General features: G+C 36.5%; 1 protein-coding gene across 1 annotated transcript in view; it reads left to right on the plus strand.

Moving 5' to 3' along the window:
* Nucleotides 1-2,441: 2,441 nt before the first annotated feature.
* LOC136043083 (muskelin-like) overlaps nt 2,442-24,572 on the plus strand; it is a gene marked incomplete in the record, with an annotated part of 167,685 nt that continues 145,554 nt past the window's right edge. The window contains 3 exon segments of the mRNA XM_065728007.1: nt 2,442-2,582; nt 16,847-17,059; nt 24,053-24,251. Coding sequence (XP_065584079.1) covers nt 2,512-2,582; nt 16,847-17,059; nt 24,053-24,251 — 483 coding nt within the window.

Raw genomic sequence — 24,572 nt, forward strand, 5'->3', positions numbered from 1 at the left:
TTTTCCAAGGGGAGATCTTATCGAACCAATAGTCTTAAAAGATTGGGAGGAGCATCATTAGAACGAACATTAAAAGTTTTAGGGCTCTTTTAAGTGACTAAAAAGAAAGGAGGGTAACCAGCACTACTAACACACCATTATTTTCCGAAAGTAATCCTATTAAAATTTTGAGATATCTATTTTGCTCAGGATAGCTGTAAGATCCAAAAATATGCTTCTAGGATTGAAATGACCCAACGTCTCTGGGAAAAGGGATGTAAGTTATGGAATTTTCCCATTGTTGACATTTAGTATTTATTTATGGGATGTATATAGACATATTTTGGGAGGGGATGGTATTTTCTATATCAGGAAGATTTTCTAAGAAAAGAGTTTTACTTGGGGATGGCAGTATCCAGGGACAGACCTTTCAGGGGATATTATACTTGTGGAAATTTATCACAATGCCCATAGGAAATTCTATTCAAGGAAAAATTTCAACTGGCATGTGGGAAAAAATATCTTACATGATCGTAAAAACGATCTAACGAATACTAAATAACAAGTCTTTTTTCAAATGAAATTACCCTAGATAGAATTTTCCAGGTAGAATCGCCCGATGAAGTTTCTTTGGGTAATTTTCGGTGAGGATGGAATTTTTACAAGAAATTTCCCTGCAGGATTTTACACGGGAGGAGTTACCCTCGGGGAAATTTTTCACTGAGGGGGGGGGGGGATATTTCATGAAAAGAGAGGTGAATCTCCCTTCACTATTTAAAGAACGGTGGGAAATTAGATTAGTAGTTTTTAACTGAAAATAATAAGCAACATTAAAACTTGGAACAAACAAAAAATGTTTCGTATAAGAAGGGGCTATTTTTTAATTAATAACTTAATACTTTTGAATTATTGAAAAGTTTAGCGTGAAGAACGGGGAACTGAAAAAGGGATAAATCATAATCTTGCTCCTTACTTTTAGTTTAAAAAACTTTTTCTTTATTTATTCAATTTTAAAATACTTCTCACATCACTGGCCGCAATTTGTCATTTACCTCGGTAATTCAATCTCTGTGTTGAGTTTTCCGTATATTTTATATCAAAATTATCTTTTCTTCTTTTTATCTTCAATTAAGGATTGTCACTTTCCATCTTTAAGTACCACAATATGTCGCAAAGCGGGCAAGACGTTTGGATTTTAATAAATTTGAAAGTGGTCTTTTCAGCAAACTTTTGCTTTCTTCATAAAACTAACTCGCAAAATCATGTTTTCAGAAAATATTGGAACTGCTTATTCGTAGGTTAGCAGTAAAAGAGCCAATATAATTTTAATTTGTTTTGAATTTTGCATGCTAAAAACTTGGGGGAAAATACCTTCAATCGCAATTTTTTTAAAGCCGTCAAAACTTTAATTCAGATCAACGTTTCTAACCTAAAAATATTTCTAAGAAGGTGAAAGTTAAAGTGTATTTTTCAAATCTTGCAACCAAGGCCATATTTTGCTTTTTTGATTTATTGCTGACTACTCAACGTTTGGCAAAAATAGATGAGAAATAACAAGGTTAAACCAATGTAAGAGCAGTTCATTCGACAAGAGAATAAATTTTTCATCACCAAATGTTGCGACGCCTCATCACGTTACAATAGAAAGCTGAAATCTGAAAATAGAAAGCTGAACCAACTTCCTGTTACATGTATTCAGGCTTCCAGTGTTAAGACCTTGTTCTAGTTAAGGCCTCCAAAATGGTTTCAACATAAATGCTATATGGTGTTTCCAGGAAATGGTTGTTTCTTGTTTTCCTCCCTCTTTCCCCAAACAAACTGAGTCCAAATTTCTTCTGTTTTCTATTGCACACATAAAACAAAATCTTCTTTACTATTGTTACATACACTAAATTAAAATGTATGATGCTTTGATTTCTTAGATTTATTGAGTACAATAACAAGTTTCAAGCTATGGGACCTAAGTGCTATCGCTTATTGAAAATTATGAGATTAAAATTCTGAAAAAAACCTTAATATTGTATATTTTGAGTCTTGTTGTTATTATTACGTTTTCCTCGAATTTATGTGCGTCATTAGATAGTATGTGATCTTGGAGTTCTATGAGGCTTTAACAGACTTGTTTGTTTATTTGAATTCGAACAATAGTTTTCAACAGATCTGAAACTCCTCGCTAATATGCAAAATTGACGTCACCCGGTGGCATGCTGCCGGAGATAAATCGACGGTGCACCGAAAATTTTTGGTGGCGTGCTGAAACTTACCGCCTTTCCCCCTAAAAATCAGCTATTCAACGTCAAGGTTTAACATAAAGTCCACTTTGTTCTTTATTTAGGTAGCATTATTGTGCTCTTTACAAAAGGGAGATCCGTTCAAATGTCAAAATCAAATTTCCGTGTAAATGTTAGATTTTCGGTAAATTGTTTTGTCTTTTAGCGGATTTCACGTCTTGTTAAAATTTTCGTAAGGCAGCGCTATATACGCAAATAAACAAAAGATTTGAATGAGTCTTAAAATTAACCAGAAATAGAAATGAATAAGTCAGAGAAACTTGGTGTTACGATTTGGAATTATTCAAGCTATTCTCCACCTTATGAACCAGAGTATGTATATACCAGATAAAATTCAGTCACTAGGTATGATGAAATACCATTTTTTTTCTTAGGACCTAAGGAAGTGTTGACTCCTTGTAAGTATGAGTAGCCTAACATTTTTTCACCTTACCTTAATCCATCTAAGAGCTTTAAGGTCTTCCAGACCTGTAGTGCTCTTGAGTTGATGACTGCCAGTCAATATACTATGGAAACTATGCAAAGCAGCATAGTTTCCATACTATAACACTTAGAAATGCTAATTCTAGAAGTGCATCCATTTCTGGTTGACCCTCCTCCTTTATGGGACAAACTAAAAATGTATAAAGTGGGTAGCGTTTGAAGCAGAGGGAAAAGTTAGGGTTGTAGAATATGAATGAAATTGTATTATAAATACCAATTCAAGTCATCACCTGTAATTTCTGTATAGTAGGCTAAGAAGTTGAAAGATAATTAAAAAAGTCATGCTTCCATTAATGCTAATAGCCTAGGCCTATCCAAGATGGTTTCACTTTCACTTTTGAGTTTAAATTAGCCAGCTGTTTCTGAAGAATTGCAAAAGTAGCTGTTGTGAAATTGGCCTGTGACAAGATTTGAACAAGCAAATCAGAGCTATAAGTTAAATGTTACAAAAGATAGGCAGTGCAACATCCAATTTTGCTTACAGGTAACATTACCTATAGAGCAAAGCATATTAGTCCATGAGCCCTCTAGGCAGTAGGGTAAGGTCTGATTGGTTAATCCTTGTTTGTTATGGTCATGATGATTCATTATGGCAACCCTATTTTCAGCAGAAATTGCAGCTAGTCAAGGGCAAGCTTCTGTGGTGTTATAATGTTCAGAGGGAGGATATTTTAATTTGTGTGAGTTTTTTTTTTGAATTACTGCATATAGCCAGGTTCTGATGATTGCATATTGTTTTTATGTCATTATTCATTCATATTGCCCAACCCCAACATTTTCCTTGGCTTCAAAGCCCTGCCCATTTTATGCATTTTTAGTTTCATTTGAGGGGGATTTTAGAAAGCTAAAAAATGGACAAACTTCTGTAATAATGACAGAGAAGCAATATGTGATCATGAGAATCTTGCTATGTATAGTAATACACATTTTTGACAGCTTGTGATGAAAATAAAGCATTACCAATTCTTCTTCCTATAGAGAGCACTGACTTTTAATGACCATTAAAAATGCTTGTTGTATAAAAGTGAAACCTTCCAAAATAGATTACCTTAAAATACCTTAAATCACAGCTTGGAGCAATATAAGGATTATCCATCCTTGTGATGCTCCATGAGAAAAAAAAAGAATTCGTTTGGTGTAGATTGTGGCTGTTAGATTAGACTCTTGTGGAGGACTCTGCAGCTTCCCAATTGTAAAGGAACTCCTGGCAGAGCCATTCCCTATCAAGGTGGGACTTGAACATGTCAATTGAAGTAGCAGAAACTGTTTCTTCAGAGAGCTGGTTCCACATATTCATGATTCTTTGGCTGAAGAAGTGGCTTCTATGTCTACTTGTGGAACACTGCATGGAGAGCTTCAAAGAATGTCCTCTAGTACCAGAATGCAAGGGCTGTACAAAGAGACCGGGAAGGGTATTTTTAGAGAGGATTTTTTTGGTTAAAATAATGTCACCCCTTTTCCATTGGTATGTCAGCGTTGGCAGCTTCAAATGACGTAGTCTTTCTTCATATGGAAATTTATTCATGTTGGCAACCATCTTAGTGGCATGATGCTGGACATCCTCAAGCAACTTCCTATCTTTTTTGAAGAAAGGGGCTGCCAATGACATTCCAACCTCCAGGCGTGGACGTACAAGCGCCTTATATAACTTCATAAGAACTCTAGGGTGTTGGCTGGAGATGGTTCTTTTTATGATACCAAGAGTTTTATTTGCAGAAGACGAAACAGACTTAGCATGGCTGCTAAACTTTAATTGGTGATCTACAATAACCCCAAGATCTGTTTCATCGGAAACAACAGAAAGGAAGTTGTCTTGAAGGAAATACTTATGATGCTTGTTATTTTTGCCAAAATGAATTACATGGCATTTGTCAACATTGAAAGTCAGAAGCCACATGTTAGCCCATCTTACTAGACTATCAAGATCTGTTTGAATTGATTGCTGGTCAGAGGGAGTTGCCGCTTTTCCAACTAGTTTTGAGTCATCAGTGTAAAGGGTAATAAGATTTGAAAGAAGGGTGGGTAATTCGTTAATATAGAAGTTGAAAAGTGTTGGTCCAAGAATCGCGCCCTGGGGCACGCCACTTAATACAGTTGTGGGAGAAGAGAAATGAGGAGTTCCTTGCAAATCAAAAACTCTGACACTCTGTGATCTTTCAGAAAGGAAGCCCATAATCTACTGTACAACACCTTTGTTGACACCTGCAGCCCTCAATTTGATTATGAGGAATTCATGACAAACTTTGTTGAATGCTTTGGACAGATCAAGAAGAATCATGTCAACAGGAAAACCCTCATCAAGCAGTGTAGTCACTAATTCGTATGTTTGGATAAGGTTAGTGTCCACAGATCTACCAGATCTGAAACCATGTTGTGATGTGGAAAGGATATTATTGACCTCAAGATGTTCAATTAGAGCTTTATTAACAAATCTCTCAAGCACCTTAACAACTGCAGAGGTGATGCTTATGGGATGGTAATTCTCTGCTGAGTCTCTTCGTCCCTTTTTATGGATCGGGGTTATATAAGATGTTTTCCAATCATGCGGTAGTTCCCCATTTTGAAGAGATAACCGGAACAGCATGCACAGGGGGTAGCTGAGAGCTTTTTGACACTCCCTAAGAAGACTTGGATGAACACTGTCTGGTCCCTTTGACTTATTTACATCAAGCTTCTCAAGGCTATTGAAAACCATTAATTCACCTACTGACAGATCAGGCATAGGGAAAAGCACTTCATACAATGGAGGATCTGGTGAGGAGGTGCCTGAATTTTGGGTAAAGGCAGAAGCAAATTGTGCATTTAGAATGTCAGCCTTATCTATTGGAGATGAGTGTAATACACTGTGGTCAACAAGGTCAGGAATAGTATGATGATTTGGGTTTTTAGAAGAGACATGTCTCCAAAAAGATTTTGGATTTAACTTGATCTCAGAAGCCAAATTTTCCTCGTAGGCAGATTTCAGTTTTTTTTACAGAATCTGTTACACGATTCTGTACTGCCTTATAAAATGACAGGGTCTCCCGGTTCCTCTTCTTCATATACCGTTTCCAAGCTCTAGATTTCTGGTTAATCAGCTTCTTAACTTCCTTAGTGAGGAAGGGAAGTGTTTTGGGCTGTTTCCTAAAAATAACCCTGGAATGTTTCTTTTCAAGAGCAAGAAGAGTTTTTTTGAAATTTAGCCACAACTCATTGATGTCACTGGTGATAAGCATTGACCAACACAGACAGAATAACTAGGTGGTCACTACTAGCAATTGGCGGTAAATAATCATTACGAATGAGGGAATCAGTATCACGCAAAATGACAAGGTCTAACAGCGAGGGATTCTGATCAGCTCTATAGCGTGTAGGCTTATCGATAGTCTGATGAAGAAAATTATTTGATAGGCAAGATAAAAAAGGTGAGTCTCTACTATTAGATAATATGAAAAAAACTTCGTTTTCTTAAAGAGTTAAAGAGGCTGCGTCCCAAAGTCGAACCTTAAAACGTACAGGAATTAGAAGAGGCAGTTGGGGGGCTGCTGCCCCCCAAACCCCCAGCTTTTAAATACTCTTTTGTACAGGTTTTTTGTTTTTTTGCTAACCCCCAGCTCTTGGCTTCGGAAAGGCCCTCTTTTAATTAACAAAAAATTGAAATGAATGAATAATGGAATAACTTCGAAAAATGTTAAACACAAGAGGACAGGAGAACCATTGCGCCGAAACTAGTAATTAGTAACAATGAAGTCCCCCCCCCAAAAAAAACCTGTACAAAAGAGTCTTTAAAAGCTGGGGGTTTGGGGGGCGGCAGCCCCCCAACTGCCTCTTCTAATTCCTGTACGTTTTAAGGTTCGACTTTGGGACGCAGCCTCTTTAACTCTTTAAGAAAACGAAGTTTTTTTCATATTATTTCTGTACGTTTTTCTACAATCCATGGTGGATGTAATTTAATAATTCCTGTACTCCTCGTGGAGGAATTAGGAGAGGAAGTTGGGTGGCTGCCGCCCCCCAACCCCCCCGCTTTTAAATCATTGTATAAAATAGAAAAAAAAAATAGATAGAATGACCGAAATGTTTCTTTTGCTCATAAGAAGCTAATATTCTGTTATCTCTCAAATGATAAGCTGTCCAGGTGTTATCAAAATTTTTTTGATGTTGTGAAAAAAAATCGCCCATAAGGGACTTGAACCCTTGACCAGAGGATTAAAAGTCTCACGCTCTACCAACTGAGCTAATAACTTGCATGTGTGTAAATATAACTTCTCAATAGCTTTTAAAAATTTCAAATTAACATGGGCTCTTATGGAGAGAAATCCGTTAATTTAAATAGCTAATGGGTGGTTTCTGGAAAACAGGGAAGGAGTTATCGGATCAAGCTGAAATTTCGCGGATAAGCTCCTGGGCCGTAGGGGACCTTAACTTGTGAATTTCAGCCCGATCGGACAACGTTAAAAGGGGTGGGGGGGGGTTGGAGGGTTGAAACTTTCGGGGGGTTAAGATTTTCCTACGAAACTTTCATGGGCACTTACTCGGAGAATTCCGCATCGAATGAGTCTTCGTACACCCAGATCCGATGTCGGATGTGACCTGTAGGCGTGGCGAAAAAAAAAGTAAATGAATTTTAAGTGGCTATGCGTGGTTTCTGGAAAACAGGGAAGGAGTTATCGGATCAAGCTGAAATTTCGCGGATAAGCTCCTGGGCCCTAGGGGACCTTAACTTGTGAATTTCAGCCCGATCGGACAACGTTAAAGAGGGGCTTGGGATGACAGGTCGAAACTTTCGGCCAGATTTTCCCCATGAAGAAAAAGTTGGAGGGGGATGAAATTTTGCAGGTTTCTTAGTTGGAGCTCGGGCTACGAAATGCATCCCTCCCCATCCGTCTGCGACCACTGGAACCGAAGATCGCTTAACATTGTCGTGTGTGGCCTCTTTATAGAGGCACGAGTGTGCCTCCTTGATGAAATTTGTCCAGTTCCTTCAACCCACTCAATTGCAGGAAAATTAAAATCTCCAGTGATTATCAACTCAAATGAGCTAGGAAGGGAAATTGAAGATGTCATTCCATCAATTATAGTTTTGAGGGCCAATTCACTATCTTCAAGGGAAGGAGCACTTGGACTTCGATAAACGCACCCAAGACGCAAATTTTTATTAGCAATGGAGATATCAAGCCATACACTTTCTATCAAAGATATATCAAGCATAGTAGGATTTACAACACTAACCTGGATACCATCTCTTACATAAACACCAACTCCTCTTCGACAATTTGAATGCTCCAAGTTGCTAAATAGTTGATATCCCGAGATCTGTAGGGATGTTTCAGTAACCGCCAAAAAACTATGTTTCGGTAACAATTCAACAAAACTCGCAATATCTGCTGCTTCCTCCCTAAGAAGCACTTCAGATTCTAGAAGCTTATTTGTCAGACAGTCAACATTGCTTGAAAGAACACAGAAAGTATTTTCAGAAAGGGGCTTCTGACTCGGGAAATTTGGCTGTTGAGACTCAGAGGTAATATCAGATATAGTACTTGAAAAACTTGAATCCGCTGAATTCTGACATGACACAAGCGAATTATTAGATATAACATTTGAATTAACATTAGCAGAAATAGCTCTTAAATCGACATGGGAAACATTTGGAGAAGGATTGGATGAAGCTTCACAAGAAATATCAACTGATGATTTATCAAAACGAAGCACTGGGGAAACAAAACTATTTACATGAGGATGCGATGATATAACTAGGTTTCCATCGTGGATTGCTTTAGAGGGGACCGGGGTGGCGCTTCCCAACTGTGATGAGCAGTCTCGTTTTTTGGAATGATTTGGCCCTTAAAGATCATGAGGTTGGGCTCACCTGAGCTTATTCTTCTTTTCAACTCCTCAACTAAAGCCTTCCTCCTGTTTCTCTCTGTCTTGGATGCGTCACCACGAAATTGTATATTCTCGTGGAGCTCGCGGGAGTGGTTGATGATTGACCTTTTGATGTCCAGGCTTGGGACAGTAAAAAGGACAGGAGGAGGGCGTGCAGATGGCAGAGAATTAGTAGGGATCGGAAGTCTTCTCACATTATTGATGTGAACGTCTCTGAGCTTATACTTTCGATCAATATAAGACTTGATGAATAGTTCGTCATTGGGTTGCAGAGGGATCCCAAACGCAACAATGTTAAGGGCTCTACGTTGTCTGTCCCTTTCTTCAGAAAAGTGGCGCTGGATCTCACTATCAAGATGCTGGGTAAGATTGGTTTTGATGCTTGTTGTCTCTTGAAGAACTACCGTCTGGACTTCGGAACGCATTTCAGAGAGTGAGCATTTTTCGGACACCCGGGTTTCCAGTGCTGACACTTGTGATTTTATCTCACTGACAGTTTGTGAGATTTCAGCTTTTAATGATGTTTCCAAGTCTTTTAAAGATGCTTGGACAATTTCTTGAAAGGCTGCTTGAGATGGGATTTTATCAATAATCTCATTTTTCATGCTATCTATTGTAGCTTTTATGATATTCTCAACACTAGGATTTTGAGTATTAACAGATGTTGATCCGTATTTACATGCTGGGCACTTGATACAAATATTTACACGTCGGGAGATTTTCGTGATAAGCAGATATTCAGCTTCAGGCATGTCTAGACACTCGGTACATATCCACTTGTCACACCCATCACAAAGAATGGCATAAGAATCATTTTCTAATGCAATATTGCAGGCAAGACAATTGTCGGATCCTTTTTTCGGACTTATATGAGTCCTTTTTGGTCTTCTACTTGATGTGGCCTTAATTTCGCTAGGTGGCGGCATGATATGAGAAAAAATCGCTTTGTTAAATATTTTGACAGCTTTGAATGTAGCTTTAAAAATTAAGGAATATCTTTTTGATTAATATTCCTTCTGACTTTACCCTAGGATGTAATGTTCCTACTTCTGTTGTTGTTGTAGATATCTGCTTAAATGAAGTAAATAAAAAGTATTTTCAGCATCACAACTTTGCTTAGTCCTAGTTTATGAAGTTTCAAAGATCTGCAAATAGGCTACATTTCCAAAATTTAGAGAAAAACCTATTGATATGGCTTAAAATTCTTCTCAAAGAACAGGAATTACGTTTTCAAAAATTGAACCAGAGAAAAAGAAACTGGAAACTAAAAATTAAGATTTGATGTTGTTTTCTTAAAATTATTGTCAGGAGCCTAGACATCACTTCATGTCTTAGAATATTCTCACCTCTGCCCACTGCTTGCATATGTCAGTTACATGAATGCTAGCTTGGGTGCTGTTCAACTCAGTTTCTAGCTTACTTGCTGGTTGTGTGGCCTTCAACCATGGTACTTCAGGGGCTTAAAGCATGGTGCTTCAGTACTTCCAACACAATCCTTCAACACCTGAGTAAGGGCCAATAAGCAAAAACCAGTTGTTTCAATGTAGTATAAAGTTTTGATGTTTTGAGATGCAAGCATTGCCACAAAGCCAGAATATATTCCAAGGCTGGAGCTTTCAGGTACTATGACATTTATAGGCACCAGCAGGGGGGCATACCTCTCCCCTGGAAATTTTGGACTATAAGGAAACCTAAGGAAATACAGCAGAATAGGGAAGAACCCAACGAAAAAATGTGTGTTGCCCCATTGTTGGCTGCCTGCCAATAGACTTTGACCCTTAATACAGATAATATAAGTTCTAATTGGTGACTGAGTAATCCCTTTCTAGTTTTCCACAAACATTTTTTCTATGGGATCTGGTTGGAGAAAAAAAAACAACGATAACTTTTTAGTGAATGATAAGGAAATAATGATCCTTGTCAGTAATGAAAATGTAAGAGCCTAACTCTAGATAACATTCATCAGAAATCTTTCCTCTGATTGGAATACTGGGAATTTCTGTATTTTTCCCTCTGAACAGATACATTTTTTGTGTCTTACTATCATTTTTTTTCCAGGAGTGATTGTATTTATCTACAATTCTTGTGTTTTTGCTTTTGGTATTCAAAATTAAATTGAAAATATTGAATTAAAAAAAATATTTGATTTTATTAATTTTAGTTTTATTTTTTTTAATTTGAACTAACTACTTGGATAATGTGTTAATTTTTATAAACACATTGAGTCTAAAGGCATTAAATATTTTGATGCTTAATAACCAAGTTCAAAACTGTCAATATTGTTAAAAAATTTCAATTCAATGCTTCAGCATTGCTCAGTAGAACTGAATGCTGGAATTTATGTCTTAGTTTTTGTAAGTAGGCTATTTTTTTTGTGTATTTTTTGTAATTACTTTTTTTTTCATTTTTATATACTTTTATATACTCTGACATCTCCACACCTAAAATTGAATTGGTAAAAAGAAAGCAAGACATATAAAGAAATTTCATATAGGAATCATGGCAAATCCACCCAGTGTAAAATTGCCCTGAGAAGTTCACCCCCTGGAAACTTCCCTCTCCATAGAAAATTAGCTAAGCAGAAAATTCATCCTACCCTCCCCACTCAAAAAATGGTTGCATACTTCCCAATAACAAATAAAGCAATGGGCAAATTTTATAACTTAAAAACCTTTCCCAATGGGCTGTAGGGCTCATTTTAATTAGTTTGAATTTAAAAAAAAGGGAATAGTCGTGGGAAAAGTCAAAGTCATGGCCAATTGTAGAAAAAAGCCAAGACAGATTGTTCAATTAAGTGGGCAGCCCAGTCAAGGTTAATTTTATATATAATTTTATCATTTTTATATACTTTTATATACTCTGACATCTCCACACCTAAAATTGAATTGGTAAAGAGAAAGCAAGACATATAAAGAAATTTCATATAGGAATCATGGCAAATCCACCCAGTGTAAAATTACCCCTGAGAAGTTCAGCCCCTGGAAACTTCCCCCTCCATAGAAAATTAGCTAAGCAGAAAATTCATCCTACCCTCCCCACTCAAAAAATGGTTGCATACTTCCCAATAACAAATAAAGCAATGGGCAAATTTTATAACTTAAAAACCTTTCCCAATGGGCTGTAGGGCTCATTTTTGTCTCCAAAGACATAGTTATTGTGCCTTTCAACTATGCTGAACAGAACAGCTATATAAAAATTTTGATTGGACAATTTTGGGAAAAATGCGCTGTGAGAGGGGGCCTAGTTTCCCTTCCAATCTTTTGGTCACTTAAAAAAAATCACTAGAGCTTTTTTTAGAATGAGTCCTCTACTGATGATCTAGGCCTGATTGGTTGATACAGTCACATTTGGAAAAAAAAAACAGAAAAAAAAAAACAAATGAACATGTATCCATTATTTTTCTTCTGGCAAAGTTGTAAAAATCCGCATTTTTGCTGATATGAGCTTGAAACTTCATTTCGAGGTGTCATTTTAATTAAAATTATATGACTTCAAGGGGTCTTTCCTTCTTTTTTTGAAAATTAGACAGATTTTCTCAGAGTTTTAGCTTTTGATGGGTAAGATTAAACTTTATGGAACTTATATATTTGGCATAATCATCTTAGAGTAATAAGCCAATTCTATTGATATATCTGTTGGTATCAAAATACCATTTTTATGGCACTTGGTATTAACCAAGTGACATATAGCAATTGCAAATTCTGTTGGTCTGTCAGTCCCAGTTTTGCTACTTTAGGCACTTCCAGGTAAGCTAAAACAATGAAATTTGGCAGGCGTATCAGGGACCGGACCAGATTAAATTAGAAATAGTCGTTATCCCAATTTGACCATCTGGGGGGGGGGAGTGGGGGGCCTGTATATTCAGAAAAAATAGAAAAAATGAAGTATTTTTAACTTACGAACGATTGATCAGATCTTAATGAAATTTGATGTTTGGAAGGATATCGTGTCCCAGAGCTGTTACTTTAAATCCCGACCGGATCTGGTGACATGGGGGGGGGGAGTTGGGAGGAGGAAACTTAAAATCTTTGAAAACACTTAGAGTGGAGGGATTGGGATGAAACTTGGTGGGAAGAATAAGCACAAGTCCTAGATACATGATTGACATAACCGGAACGGATCCGCTCTCTTTGGGGTAGTTGGGGGGGGTTTAATTCTGAAAAATTAGAAAAAATGAGGTATTTTTAACTTACGAATGGATAATCGGATCCCAATGAAATTTGATAATTAGAAGGATGCCGAATCTCAAAGCTCGTATTTTAAATCCCGGCTGGATCTGGTGATATTGGGGGGGGGGGGCTGAAATCACGGAAAATGCTTAGATTGGAGGGATCGGGATGAAAATTGGTGGGATTAACAAGCAGAAGTCTTAGATACGTGATTTCCATAATTGGAACGGATCCGCTCTATTTGGGGTGGGGGGTGGGGGGTTAATTCTGAAAAATTGGAAAAAATTACATATTTTTAACTTACGATGGAGTGATTGGATCTTCATGAAACTTCATAATTAGAAGGACCTCGTAACTCAGATCTCATATTTTAAATCTCAACCAGATCCAGCGTCATTGGGGGGGGGTAGATGGGGGGACCGGAAATCTTAGAAAATACTTAAAGTGGAGAGATCAGGATGAAACTGTATGGGAAGAATAAAAACCTGTCTAAGATACGTGACTGACATAACCGGATCGGATCTGCTTTCTTTGGTGGAGCTGGGGGGGGGGGGGTAATTTGGAAAAATGAGGTATTTGTAACTTGGAAAAGGGTGACCAGATCTTAATGAAATTTGATATTTAGAAGGATCTTGTGCTTTAAAGCTCTAATTTTAAATTCCGACCAGATCCTGTGACATTGTGGGGAGTTGGAGGGGGAAACCGGAATTCTTGGAAAGCGTGAAAATTGGGGTATTTTCATCTTACGAATAGGTGATCGGATCTTAATGAAATTTGATATTTAGAAGGAATTCATGTCTCAGAGTTCTTACTTCAAATCCGACCAGATCTTTTGACATTGGGTGGAGTTGGAGGGGGAAATCTTGGAAAACACTTGGAGTGGAGGAATTGGGATGAAGCTTGGTGGATAGAATAAGCAAATGTCCTTGATACGTGATTGACGTAACCGTATCGGATTCGCTCTCTTTGGGGGAGTTGGGCGGAGGGGTGCAGTGATTTTGCGAGTTTGGTGCTTCTGGACGTGCTAGGACAATGAAAATTGGTGGGCGTGTCAGGGAGCTGCACAAATTGACTTGATAAAGTTTTTCCAGATTTGACCATCTGGGGGGCTAAAGGGAGAGGAAAAAATTAGAAAAAATGAGGTATTTATAACTTACGAGTGGGTGATAAGATCTTAATGAATTTTGATATTTAGAAGGACATCGTGACTCAGAGCTCTTATTTTAAATCCTGACCGGCATTAAGCCTCTGATTTTCCTTTTAAATCAATCTATTGATTCTTAGAATTTTGTTAGAGCTCATACCATATGAGCTCTTGGTTCTTAGCTCTTCTTGCCTCGTCACAAGTTCCATATGAGCTCTTAGCTCTTGTTTTTAGAATTTTGGTTACTATTGAGCTGGGTTGTTCCTTACTTACAGTTTGTTACCATAAACTGTTTTAATAAACAAATAGAAAAAGTTTTTAAACTAAAGTAAGGAGAAAGTTTAAAGCTTAAAATAAATGTAGATTACTCTGTATGTAAGGGGGACTGCCCCTTTCTCAACTCCTTACTCATTAAATAAAAGTTTTTAAGTGCTTTAAAAATTTTTTTTTTTCCAATTGCAAAGTTCTTTAAAAAAAAAATGGAAAAAAGCCAAACTTCACAGTAAAGAGTAAGGAGTTAAGGAGAAGACAATCTCCTTCACACAAAGATAAATCTGTTAAAATATGTTCCTTGCTTTCAGTTGAAAAGCTCTTTTTATATTTAATTTCTGATTGTTTTTCAAATCATACCCAGCTCTAACCAAGATATAATTCAAGGTACCAGTCCCTTAAATATCTGTTTAATTGCTTCTAACATATGTAAATCAATAATTGTAGGTTGATTAGTACTGTCCTACATTTAAATTTGCAATTTAAATTTTAGATAAAATTTGAATAAACTTAAACATTGGCAATGGATATTAATTTTGGTGAAAAGTCCTTGTTAGTGTTACTACTAAAGAATTGTGGTTGGATGAAAAGGAGTATTATTGTTTGTATGGATGGAAGTTCTATGAGGCTTTTGATCTTCTACATAACTGAAGCAATCACAACCACTGCAATAGGATTTTCTTATATATAATGCATTACATACATTTGTTTAAATCCATTTGAGTACTTCATATAAGTAGAAAAATAAGAAAATTACCATTTAAAATTGCTGAAAACTAAGTTCCTAGCAGTATTTGTCACCCAAAGAAATTTCCTGGTGTGGCTGATCATAATCTGCCTTGCATTTTCCACCTCTGTGCTGGTGGGTATGGGAATATAATATTTTAACTGTATAGAGAAACACTATAATTAATTCCTACTCCCCACTACCTATTTCAACATTTATCTGAAGCCTCAAAAAGAGCAGGTAGTTTATCCATTAAAAAGTACTTTTGTAGGAATCTACCCGCCCCCACCTAAACAATAATTAACCGCCCCCTCATTATAGCTGATAAACAATTACAGATCACCAAACATAGCCTAATTCCATTAGAAATAAAGCAAGTTAACTTGGTTGAATCCAGTGCTACCACCATGTGGAATTGCTTCTGTTGCAACTGGGAAGCCTAAAAGATTGCCATTGATACTTCTAAATTAATTAACTTCTTAGGATTATAAATTGTTTTTTTTATAAAGTATATAATAAAAAGTGAGACTTGACACAAAGGGTATTAAGACAAACCGCCTTATACACAGAGAAAACGATTGCTTGTTTTTCATACTTCTGCTAGAAGGTACAAGATGGAAGTATGATTTAAGAAGAGCACAGGAAGCTGATGTTTATATTAGGAACAAGTTTCTGTGAAATAAAGTCTATATCCAAAAGGTTTTAACAAGAAGTGAGAAAACAATTTTAGCTAATATGGCAACTCTTATAAGTTGTAATTATTTAAGGAAAGAGAAAGAAAAGATTTATAGGGAAAGAGAGAGACTTTACATGAAAGCCAGTAGAGAAAATACACATGGAGAAAAATATTACTAGATTTTCATGCTTTTGCTGGATGTTACTTCATGAACATGATTTTTAAATAACACAAAACGTTCATATTTTCACCCAGTACAGAGAAACATATCACAGGACTCCTTAGCCTATTCATTATGTACTCATACAAAGGCAAAAAAAGAAAGACAAAAATCAGTCACAGAAAGATTTTTTGATTAAGGTGGTTTGTGTTTTCAGACTACCAAAAAAAGATTAAAAACAGGTATTGGGTATCTTGGATTGTCTGAGAGAATAGATATTTATTGAAAAAATACTCACTGGACAGAACCTTGCACCTGCTCCTTAAAAAATTGCACAAATTGACAAGCATCATTTCTTGTTCTAGTAAGGTATTTTCTGTGTAATAAAAGAAACAATTTCAAAATGTATGTAGTAATGATGATTGTTTTAATTGGGTAATATCAGGATTCCTTTAACTTTGATCAATGATGTTCTAAAATTTAGCCAAAATCAGTGGATTGATTAAACTAAGCTATCTGTTTTTCTACTGGCCTTATATTAGGTGTTTCGCTTGTAAATTAGATCAATCATTTAATCAATCAATTTATTAATACTAAAAGAAAAATTATTACAAAAGTAAAGCGGTTACTAGACCTAAGAAGCTTTGCTTGTAATGGACCACAGAGAACAAGAATAAAACACTTTTATAATATATATATATATATATATATATATATATATATATATATATATATATATATATATATATATATATATATATATATATATATATGTATGTATGTATGTATGTATGTAAAAAACAAAACAAAAACCCTGGAACAAGACAAGGACATTTAACAGATAGAGGATTTAGAAGGAGATTTAACATATAGATGAAAATGATTTGAAAAGAAGAGAAGTGACATAACAAATTGGGATAAATTGAGATAAAGGTAAGATTTGTAAGATCTGATACTTTAGTCATGGTTTCTAATACTTAAATGTTTCAGAAATTTTTAGAGCTAGTTCATTCCAAATATTCTTGTGTGACCATAATGTTTTCCTTATTTATTGGTTGATTCATATTTATTTTATTTTTTTAAAGTAACATACTTCAAGATAAGGCCCATGACCAAACATCAAGATGGTCTTCAGATTCAAATGTCCCTCCTCAGTTCATAACACTGAAAATCGAAAAACCTGCTATTGTTCAACGAATTACATTTGGTAAATATGAAAAAAGTCATGTTTGTAACCTTAAGAAGTTTAGAATCCTTGGAGGAATGGTAGAGGAGAAAATGATTGTTCTTCTTGAAAGGTAAATTCGCTTTTTCATTTGTATGTGATTAAAAAAAAATAGAAGAATCATTTGGTTCAAAGAATTTGTTTTACTACCAGCTTATCTACTGATCATCCAACTTTTCATTCACGTTTTTTAACTGATCCAGCATTTAGATTTATTGGTATGAAAAAGTAAAGGAAAAATAAAAAAGGCTCTTAATTGATTTAAATGTCAAATTTATTAAAAACTGACAAAACTGTGCTTGGAATTAGTTCTAGAAATATCTAAAATTCCTTCTTTGGTCTTAGCCCTTTTGTATGCAGAAAGTCCCAAAACTCCCCCAACTGTCCCTATTTGGGAGCGTAGTATATTTGAAAACTGAATTGTGATACATTTGAAAGACCCTCTAGCTAAATGGATTTGTTTGAATTCCCTTGTTTTCCCAGATACTAGTTATATATTCTTTCCCCCTTAAGACCAGTGAATAAACTAATAGCAGATTGTCTGAGAAGAGGGAGTACCATGGGTTAAATATTCTGATGGCAAAAATCTTGCTAGGCAACACTCTTATTCAGAAGAGCCATCAGCTTGCAATGAAAGTAATAATGCTTGAGGTATGTGACAATAATGCTGCATACAAAATAGAAATCATCAAGATACTAAGTCCTTGCAAGATTTTATGTCTGTAGCTTTGTGTGATGGAATTATTGACATCTTTGAAGCCATTATCCCTTGTAAGATACTGCCTGGAAAGTTGATCAGTGTAAAGAAACCTGTGCACTTAATAACTGCGGCGCTTCACCCACACTGTAAACAGAATCTTATGAAGGACATAGGTGAAGCTCATTTTGTTTTGAATACAATGAAACTACCAACTGCGACGGGAAAAAAGAGCTGCAAATTAGAGTGCACATTTGGTCCTCTTTGTGCACAGTGCATTCATAAAAGGTCTCCAGAAACTTGGCAATGAGACCTCTGACTTTTTTTTATCTCGAGGTTTTTTTTTCTTGGCTGGCCTGCATGTAAGGATTTTTAATTATACCATAAATCCTTGCCAGGGTCCAAATCTTTGATGAGCAACTAATCAGTGTTTGGCACTTTTGGAGTTCTTTTTTTCTATTAAATGCCATCAAAGAAAATCTGAAAAGTGTTGTGTCATTAGCAAAAGAAATCAAGATTGTAAACTGCCTTAAAGGAAAGATATGCTAGCAGAACTCGAATTCATGTATTTGTCGTCTGAGCTTTTCATGTAATTTACAGTAGCGTTTTAGAAGAATGAATCGCTTGTGCATGCTCTTCATGCTGAGCTGAGAAACTTGATTCTCTCTGTTTTGGGGAAGTTTTGAAACCCAGCATTCTCACATCTGTGATGAAATTTCTACCAGTTTCCTTCAGATCTTGGACAACTATTTGCAAGACACTATTTTATGTGAGGATGTTGAGCTTTTGTTACATACTCAGAAACTCACCTTAGCAGAATGAAAAAGGTTCAGTCAAAGGGCACGAAGGCATTCCAAGGTAGTTTCTAAACACGTGATCAAGAAGTGCCTCATCTCTTCTAATAGCCTTCTCAAAGCGCTTAGGTGCCTATGTCCCATGGAAGAGAAACTAGCTAGAAGTCCATCAGATATAGTTTTGCTTGCTCAAAATATCCAAGCAGGATTAAGTTTTGATGCTGTTAAAAGTGAGAGGAAATTGCTGTAAGGTGAAAACTCAGTAGACCCAACGCCATCCCATCTTCTGAATCTTATCCATGGCGGATGCTTTTGGGAGGAGGGGGGGGGGCAAAAGTATACGCTATTTTTGAAGCTTGTAAAATCTGTGTCGACATTATGGCATGGCATTGCTTCCATAGACATGGTTTTTTTGCTCTCAGGAAGACTTCTTCTGTTGGACAAACCTGAAAAGGCTTCCAATTCTAAGAAAATTGTAGACTTTGGCTAGGTCTGCCTGGTTAAAATACCAAGAATATTTTTGTGAACAAGGCAAAGGAAAAAACAAATGCTGAACAATGGATAAAGATCAAAGAAAAGAAATTGAGCCAAACCTAGTTTACATCTGTAGCAAAAACAAGAGCTAGATATACTTAAGGAATAAACACATGAAAAACTTGCCTTTGAACAATAAAACAAGTAATTGTTGATGGTCTGTTGAAAGAGGTCACCAATTGCTTGCAGAGAGCGGTGGCTCTAAGGAATCCTGTATATATTGCCTTGGCCAATTGGCCTATTGTCTTATGCCTTGGCCTATTGTCTTATGAGACTTGCGATGTAGTCCATCCTTCCACTTGAGATGTCCTAAAAAATTTCAACTTAACACCTTTGGTTGTTCTCGAGATATTGCAGATTTGCCATCTTAACTACCTGGATGAACATGGAGTCTTTTGATCTAACTGAACATGGCCAGAAATTTTAACTTAATATGTTTACGTGTTCGTCAGATATTGCATAAACTTCCCTTAGAGAATACGAAAAAAATAACTCGAAAAAAATATTTTTTTTTAGTCTTAACCATAGGGTTCCTCCCTCCCTCCCCGGACGTACAACTACCTCACCTAAATATACTTAAAAAATCTAAACTTCATCTAAGTTAATTTATCTTTCTTTTTTTATCTTTCACATATTGACCTTTAACTAAACATTTATTTAAATTATTTTTGAAAGACCCGAGGGAGCTCCTACATCTAAGCTCTTTTGGAAGCATATTCCACACTTTAGCACATGCTACATCCGGGGAAAAATCTAAATGTACTGTTGGAGTTCGTCTCACTTGAAGGTCAAAGGCAGAGCGCGTGTTTCGGTCTGTTGTTCAGATATCAACCGAAACAGATTGTGGAAGGGAGATGGAAGTAAACTGGATAAAAATTTAAAAACAAAAACTGAACACGATAGACGGTAAAGGGAACCAAGGGACAGATAGTCGTCTACATTTCCAATAATTTTCAATGCACGCTTGTGGATTGAGTCAAGTCTCTTCACTTGTGATTTGAAGGGTGATCATATCTTAATTAAATCCGATATTTAGAAGGATGCTGTGCTTTAGAGCTCTGATTTTAGATCGTGACCAGATCCTGTGACATTTGGGGGAGTTAGAGGGGGAAGCTGGAATTCTTGGAAAACGTGAAAATTGAGGTATCTTTATCTTACGAATGGGTGATCGGATCTTAATGAAACTTGATACATAGAAAGATCTTATGTCTCGGATGCTACGTTTTCAATTCGAATTGGATCCGGGAACATATGGGGTTGGAGGGGGGAAACAGACATCTTGGGAAACGCTTAGAGTAGAGAGATCGGGATGAAACTTGATGGGAAGAATAAGTATAAGTTATAGATACGTGATTGACATCATTGGAATGGATCTGTTCTCTTTGGAGTAGCTGGGGGGTGTTGATTTGGGAAAATTAGAAAAATCGAGGTATTTTTAATTTAAGAACGGGTGACCGGATCTTAATGAAATTTAATATTTAGATGGAACTCATGTCTCAGAGCTCTTATTCAAATTCCGACCATATCTGTTGACATTGGGTGGAGTTGGAGGGGAACCGGAAATCTTGGAAAACGCTTAGAGTGGAGAAATCAGGATGATCCCTGGTGGGTAGAGTAAGCAAATTCCGTAGATACGTGATTAACGTAACCGTACTGGATCTGTTCTCTTTGGGGGAGTTAGGGGGTGGGGCTCAGTGCTCTGGCCAGTTTGGTGCTTCTGGACCTGCTAGGACGCTGAAAATTAGTAAGCGTGTCAAGGAGCTGCACAAATTGACTTGATAAAGTCATTTTTCTCGATTAGACCATCTGGGGGCTGAAGGAAGAGGAAAAATTAGAGAAAAAGAAGTATTTATAACTTATGAGATCGGATCTTAATGAATTTTAATATTTAGAAGAACCTCGTGACGCACAGATCTTATTTTAAATTCCGACCGGCATTAAGCCTCTGATTTTCCTTTTAAATCAATCTATTGATTCTTAGAATTTTGCTAGAGCTCATACCATATGAGCTCTTGGCTCTTCCGACCTCGTCACAAGTGCCATATGAGCTCTTAGCTCTTGTTTGACATAGAAGGGCCATGCAGATTTTTGTCCCAGGATAAGTAATTCATCATACGCTGCTCTGATGAGTCTTGAGGAGGGACAATGCAGTATTTTTAGCCAAAACTTAATTAATTGGGTCTTTCTATGTTTTCTCTTGGAGAAAAGTCCCAAATATCCCTTGTTGAAAAGTGTGTGGGTTGTGGCGTGCAGACCTAGTATTCGTTTATAATATTGCAGCTGTAGAGTGTCTAATGAATTTGCCACTTTCTAGGCCCCATGCTTCTCCTCCATAATGGAGGATTGACCATATTTTTGAGTTGAACGCATTTTTGTGCATCTTTAAGTCACCTATTCCCGTCAAATTACTGCTCCTGAACAGCGTTGCCATTGCTGCTTTTCCTCGATTTGCCATCCTCGAAATATCGTTGCTCTATCTTCGGTTCGATGTTAGATGGAAACTTAAATATATTGCCTGAGACACGACCTTCACCGCTTCACCATTCAAATTAAAACTCTCTTCATCGTTATTTCCTGTTGATTGTCTATGACAAAAAAATCATCATCTCTGTCTTGATTGTGTTAATTTCCAGTTTCCTTTCCTCTAAATATTCAGCTGTCAAATCCATCAGAGTTTGCAGCTTCGAACGGGATCTGGCGACTAAGGCAATATCATCGCAAATAATAGTAAATGATAATGTTTTATATCCAAGGTGTACAACTGGTGCCCACCTTGTATCAAGGTATTCGGCAAGATCATTTATAAGAATAGCAAAAATTTCGGTGATAGAGTACTACCCTGTTTTACACCTTTTACGTTAAAAAAACTGCTTGATTGTGTTAATTTCCAGTTTCCTTTCCTCTAAATATTCAGCTGTCAAATCCATCAGAGTTTGCAGCTTCGAACGGGATCTGGCGACTAAGGCAATATCATCGCAAATAATAGTAAATGATAATGTTTTATTTCCAAGGTGTACAACTGGTGCCCACCTTGTATCAAGGTATTCGGCAAGATCATTTATAAGAATAGCAAAAATTTCGGTGATAGAGTACTACCCTGTTTTACACCTTTTACGTTAAAAAAACTCTAAATATACCGCTTCCTGCTATCTTTACCACATTTCTGGTCAAACAATACATCGAAAGACGAACCCTTAAAAAGGGCAACGGAAGTCCTGTTCTTAATAGCATTCTAAACAAAATTATACAGTCAACATTGTCGAATGCCCTACTTAAATCAAGAAAAGCCGCGTACAACTTTCTGTTTCCCTTGCAATACTTACTAATCAACGCATTTAGCACAAACATTCGATCAGATGGTGATTACCCCTTATGGAAACCGGCTTGCTCTTCTCTCAGAATTTGCCTCTCATCCAGCCATAATTCCAGCCTTTTGTTTAAGGTTTTGTCCAAAATTTTTCAAAGACAGTTTCCTCAGCTGATTGGTCCGTACTTCTCGCACAAGCTTGCATCACCTTTCTTAAATAGGGGGATAGCTACAGATATCTTCCAAGGATCAGGTCATCATTTTTTCTTTCATAACCAAGCTACACAACCCAAGAAGCAGAGGTAATAATACTACTTGTACTATATTCAAAGCCTTTGCTGGAATTTCATCTGGTCCTGGCGCAGACCCACCCCTAGTTTGTTCTATGGCATCTTCTGCTTCTTCCCGCTGGACTTGGCGACAAAGGTGATAATCTTCTTCAAGTAGGGGGTGTTCAGTGTTGTCACAATAGGAGGTTCCGACTTCTTCTGCCAGTTTTCGAAATTGGGTGGGGCTGTTGAGTGCCAGATAAATCCAGGGTGTCTAAAGGGTGTATAGGGAGTACTTCAAAAAAGCTTGGAGTATCTATTTAAGACTTTTGTGGTTTGTTTAAGAAATGTTAATTTCAGCGAAAAGATGCTTTGTGCGTTTAGATTGTCAAAAGGGCACATATGAAATGTCTCAGGAACAGCTAAGGGCATTAAGTACTTTCAGAGCATTTTAAACTAAATCGTGAAAATTGAGGTATTTCTATCTTATGAATGGGTGATCGGATCTTAATGAAACTTGATATATAGAAAGGTTTCATGTCTCAGATGCTCTATTTTCAATTCAGATCGGATCCGAGGACATTGAGGGGTGAAGGGGGAAACAGAAATCTTGGAAAACGCTAAGAGTGGAGACATCGGGATGAAACTTGATGGGAAGAATAAGCACAAGTTCTAGATACGTGATTGACATAACCGGACCGGATTCGATCTCTTTGGGGGAGTTGGGGGGATTTGTAGTGCTTTGGCGAGTTCTAGAATGAACAGAATATCACGTATTTATATTATTTTTGGGTTCCGACTTCGTCACAAGTGCCATATGAGCTCTTGTTTTTAACTTTGATGTGATTATTCATTGCAATGTCTGTATGTTTTAGTTTTTATTTATTTATTTATTCACAGTAAGTTCTACGTATTTAACTACTACTTATTAGACCACTTTATTTATTCTCGTTTCTCGTTTCACAGTAATTTCTGCGTATTTCAACTTTCACTTATTAGACTACTTTGTTTCTGCTCGTTTAAAATTTATTTAAAATAAAATTCTAACCATAGCCTATTTTAGAAATCAGCCAAGAAAGCTCTATCAGAAGTCAGTTGTCATTAAGACAGCTGAAGGAAAGTCTAAGATATTTGTTTTAATTAAAACTTAACTGTGCTGAGAAGTAATTTGACTTGCTGATTAATCATGTTCATTAAAAAAAAGGAAAATATTCCATTTTTTTAAAATTCCTCCGAAAAATTTTGGTATCTTCCCATTTAAATATGTTCATATTTTGAACAAAATTAAGCCAGTCATTTCGTTCCTTATGGCGACAAACATCACTCGATATCGACTACTACAAAAATTTGGAGTTCCAGAATTTGGAGCTATATGAATTTGTATGATTTCACACTGCATCGAATTTTATCTGATATTTGTTTTTCCATGTTAACCTATCTTGAAAATGCTAATTTTTTTTTTCAGCGGGCTAAAGAATGACAGCAGGCAAGAAACCTTTACACTGAGACATGAAGTTGATGGTCACTGTTTTCCTTGTCGGTTTCTCCAAATATTACCAATTCAGTCATGGGGACCAAGCTTTAATTTTAGCATTTGGTATGTTGAATTGAATGGTATCATTGATTGGAATGTTGTGAAACCATGTCTTGACTGGTACAGTACGGTATGTATTATAACCACCATAGCTTTCACATCTTATCTCTGTTATTCTTTTCAGTATCACAATCATATACTGTCATCAGTAAGAATTAACAAACACTTCCGTGACTTTTGAAAGAGATTTACTAAAGAAGGCTAACGATTATCTGTCAAATTGCATCAAAGCTTTAGTTATTACTCAGATTTTGTAATTAGAGGTAATGCGAATTAGCAGGTTTACCTTTTAATAAGGTCATATGCTCTTTTCTTCAGAATTCCTTGGTTGTAACTCAGTAAAGAGTCTAGAAGGAACTCTGCAAACTTGCTGCTGCATCCACATTGAGGC

This window comes from Artemia franciscana, unplaced genomic scaffold, assembly GCF_032884065.1.
Source record: "Artemia franciscana unplaced genomic scaffold, ASM3288406v1 Scaffold_289, whole genome shotgun sequence".
NCBI classification, from domain to species: Eukaryota; Metazoa; Arthropoda; class Branchiopoda; order Anostraca; family Artemiidae; genus Artemia; species Artemia franciscana.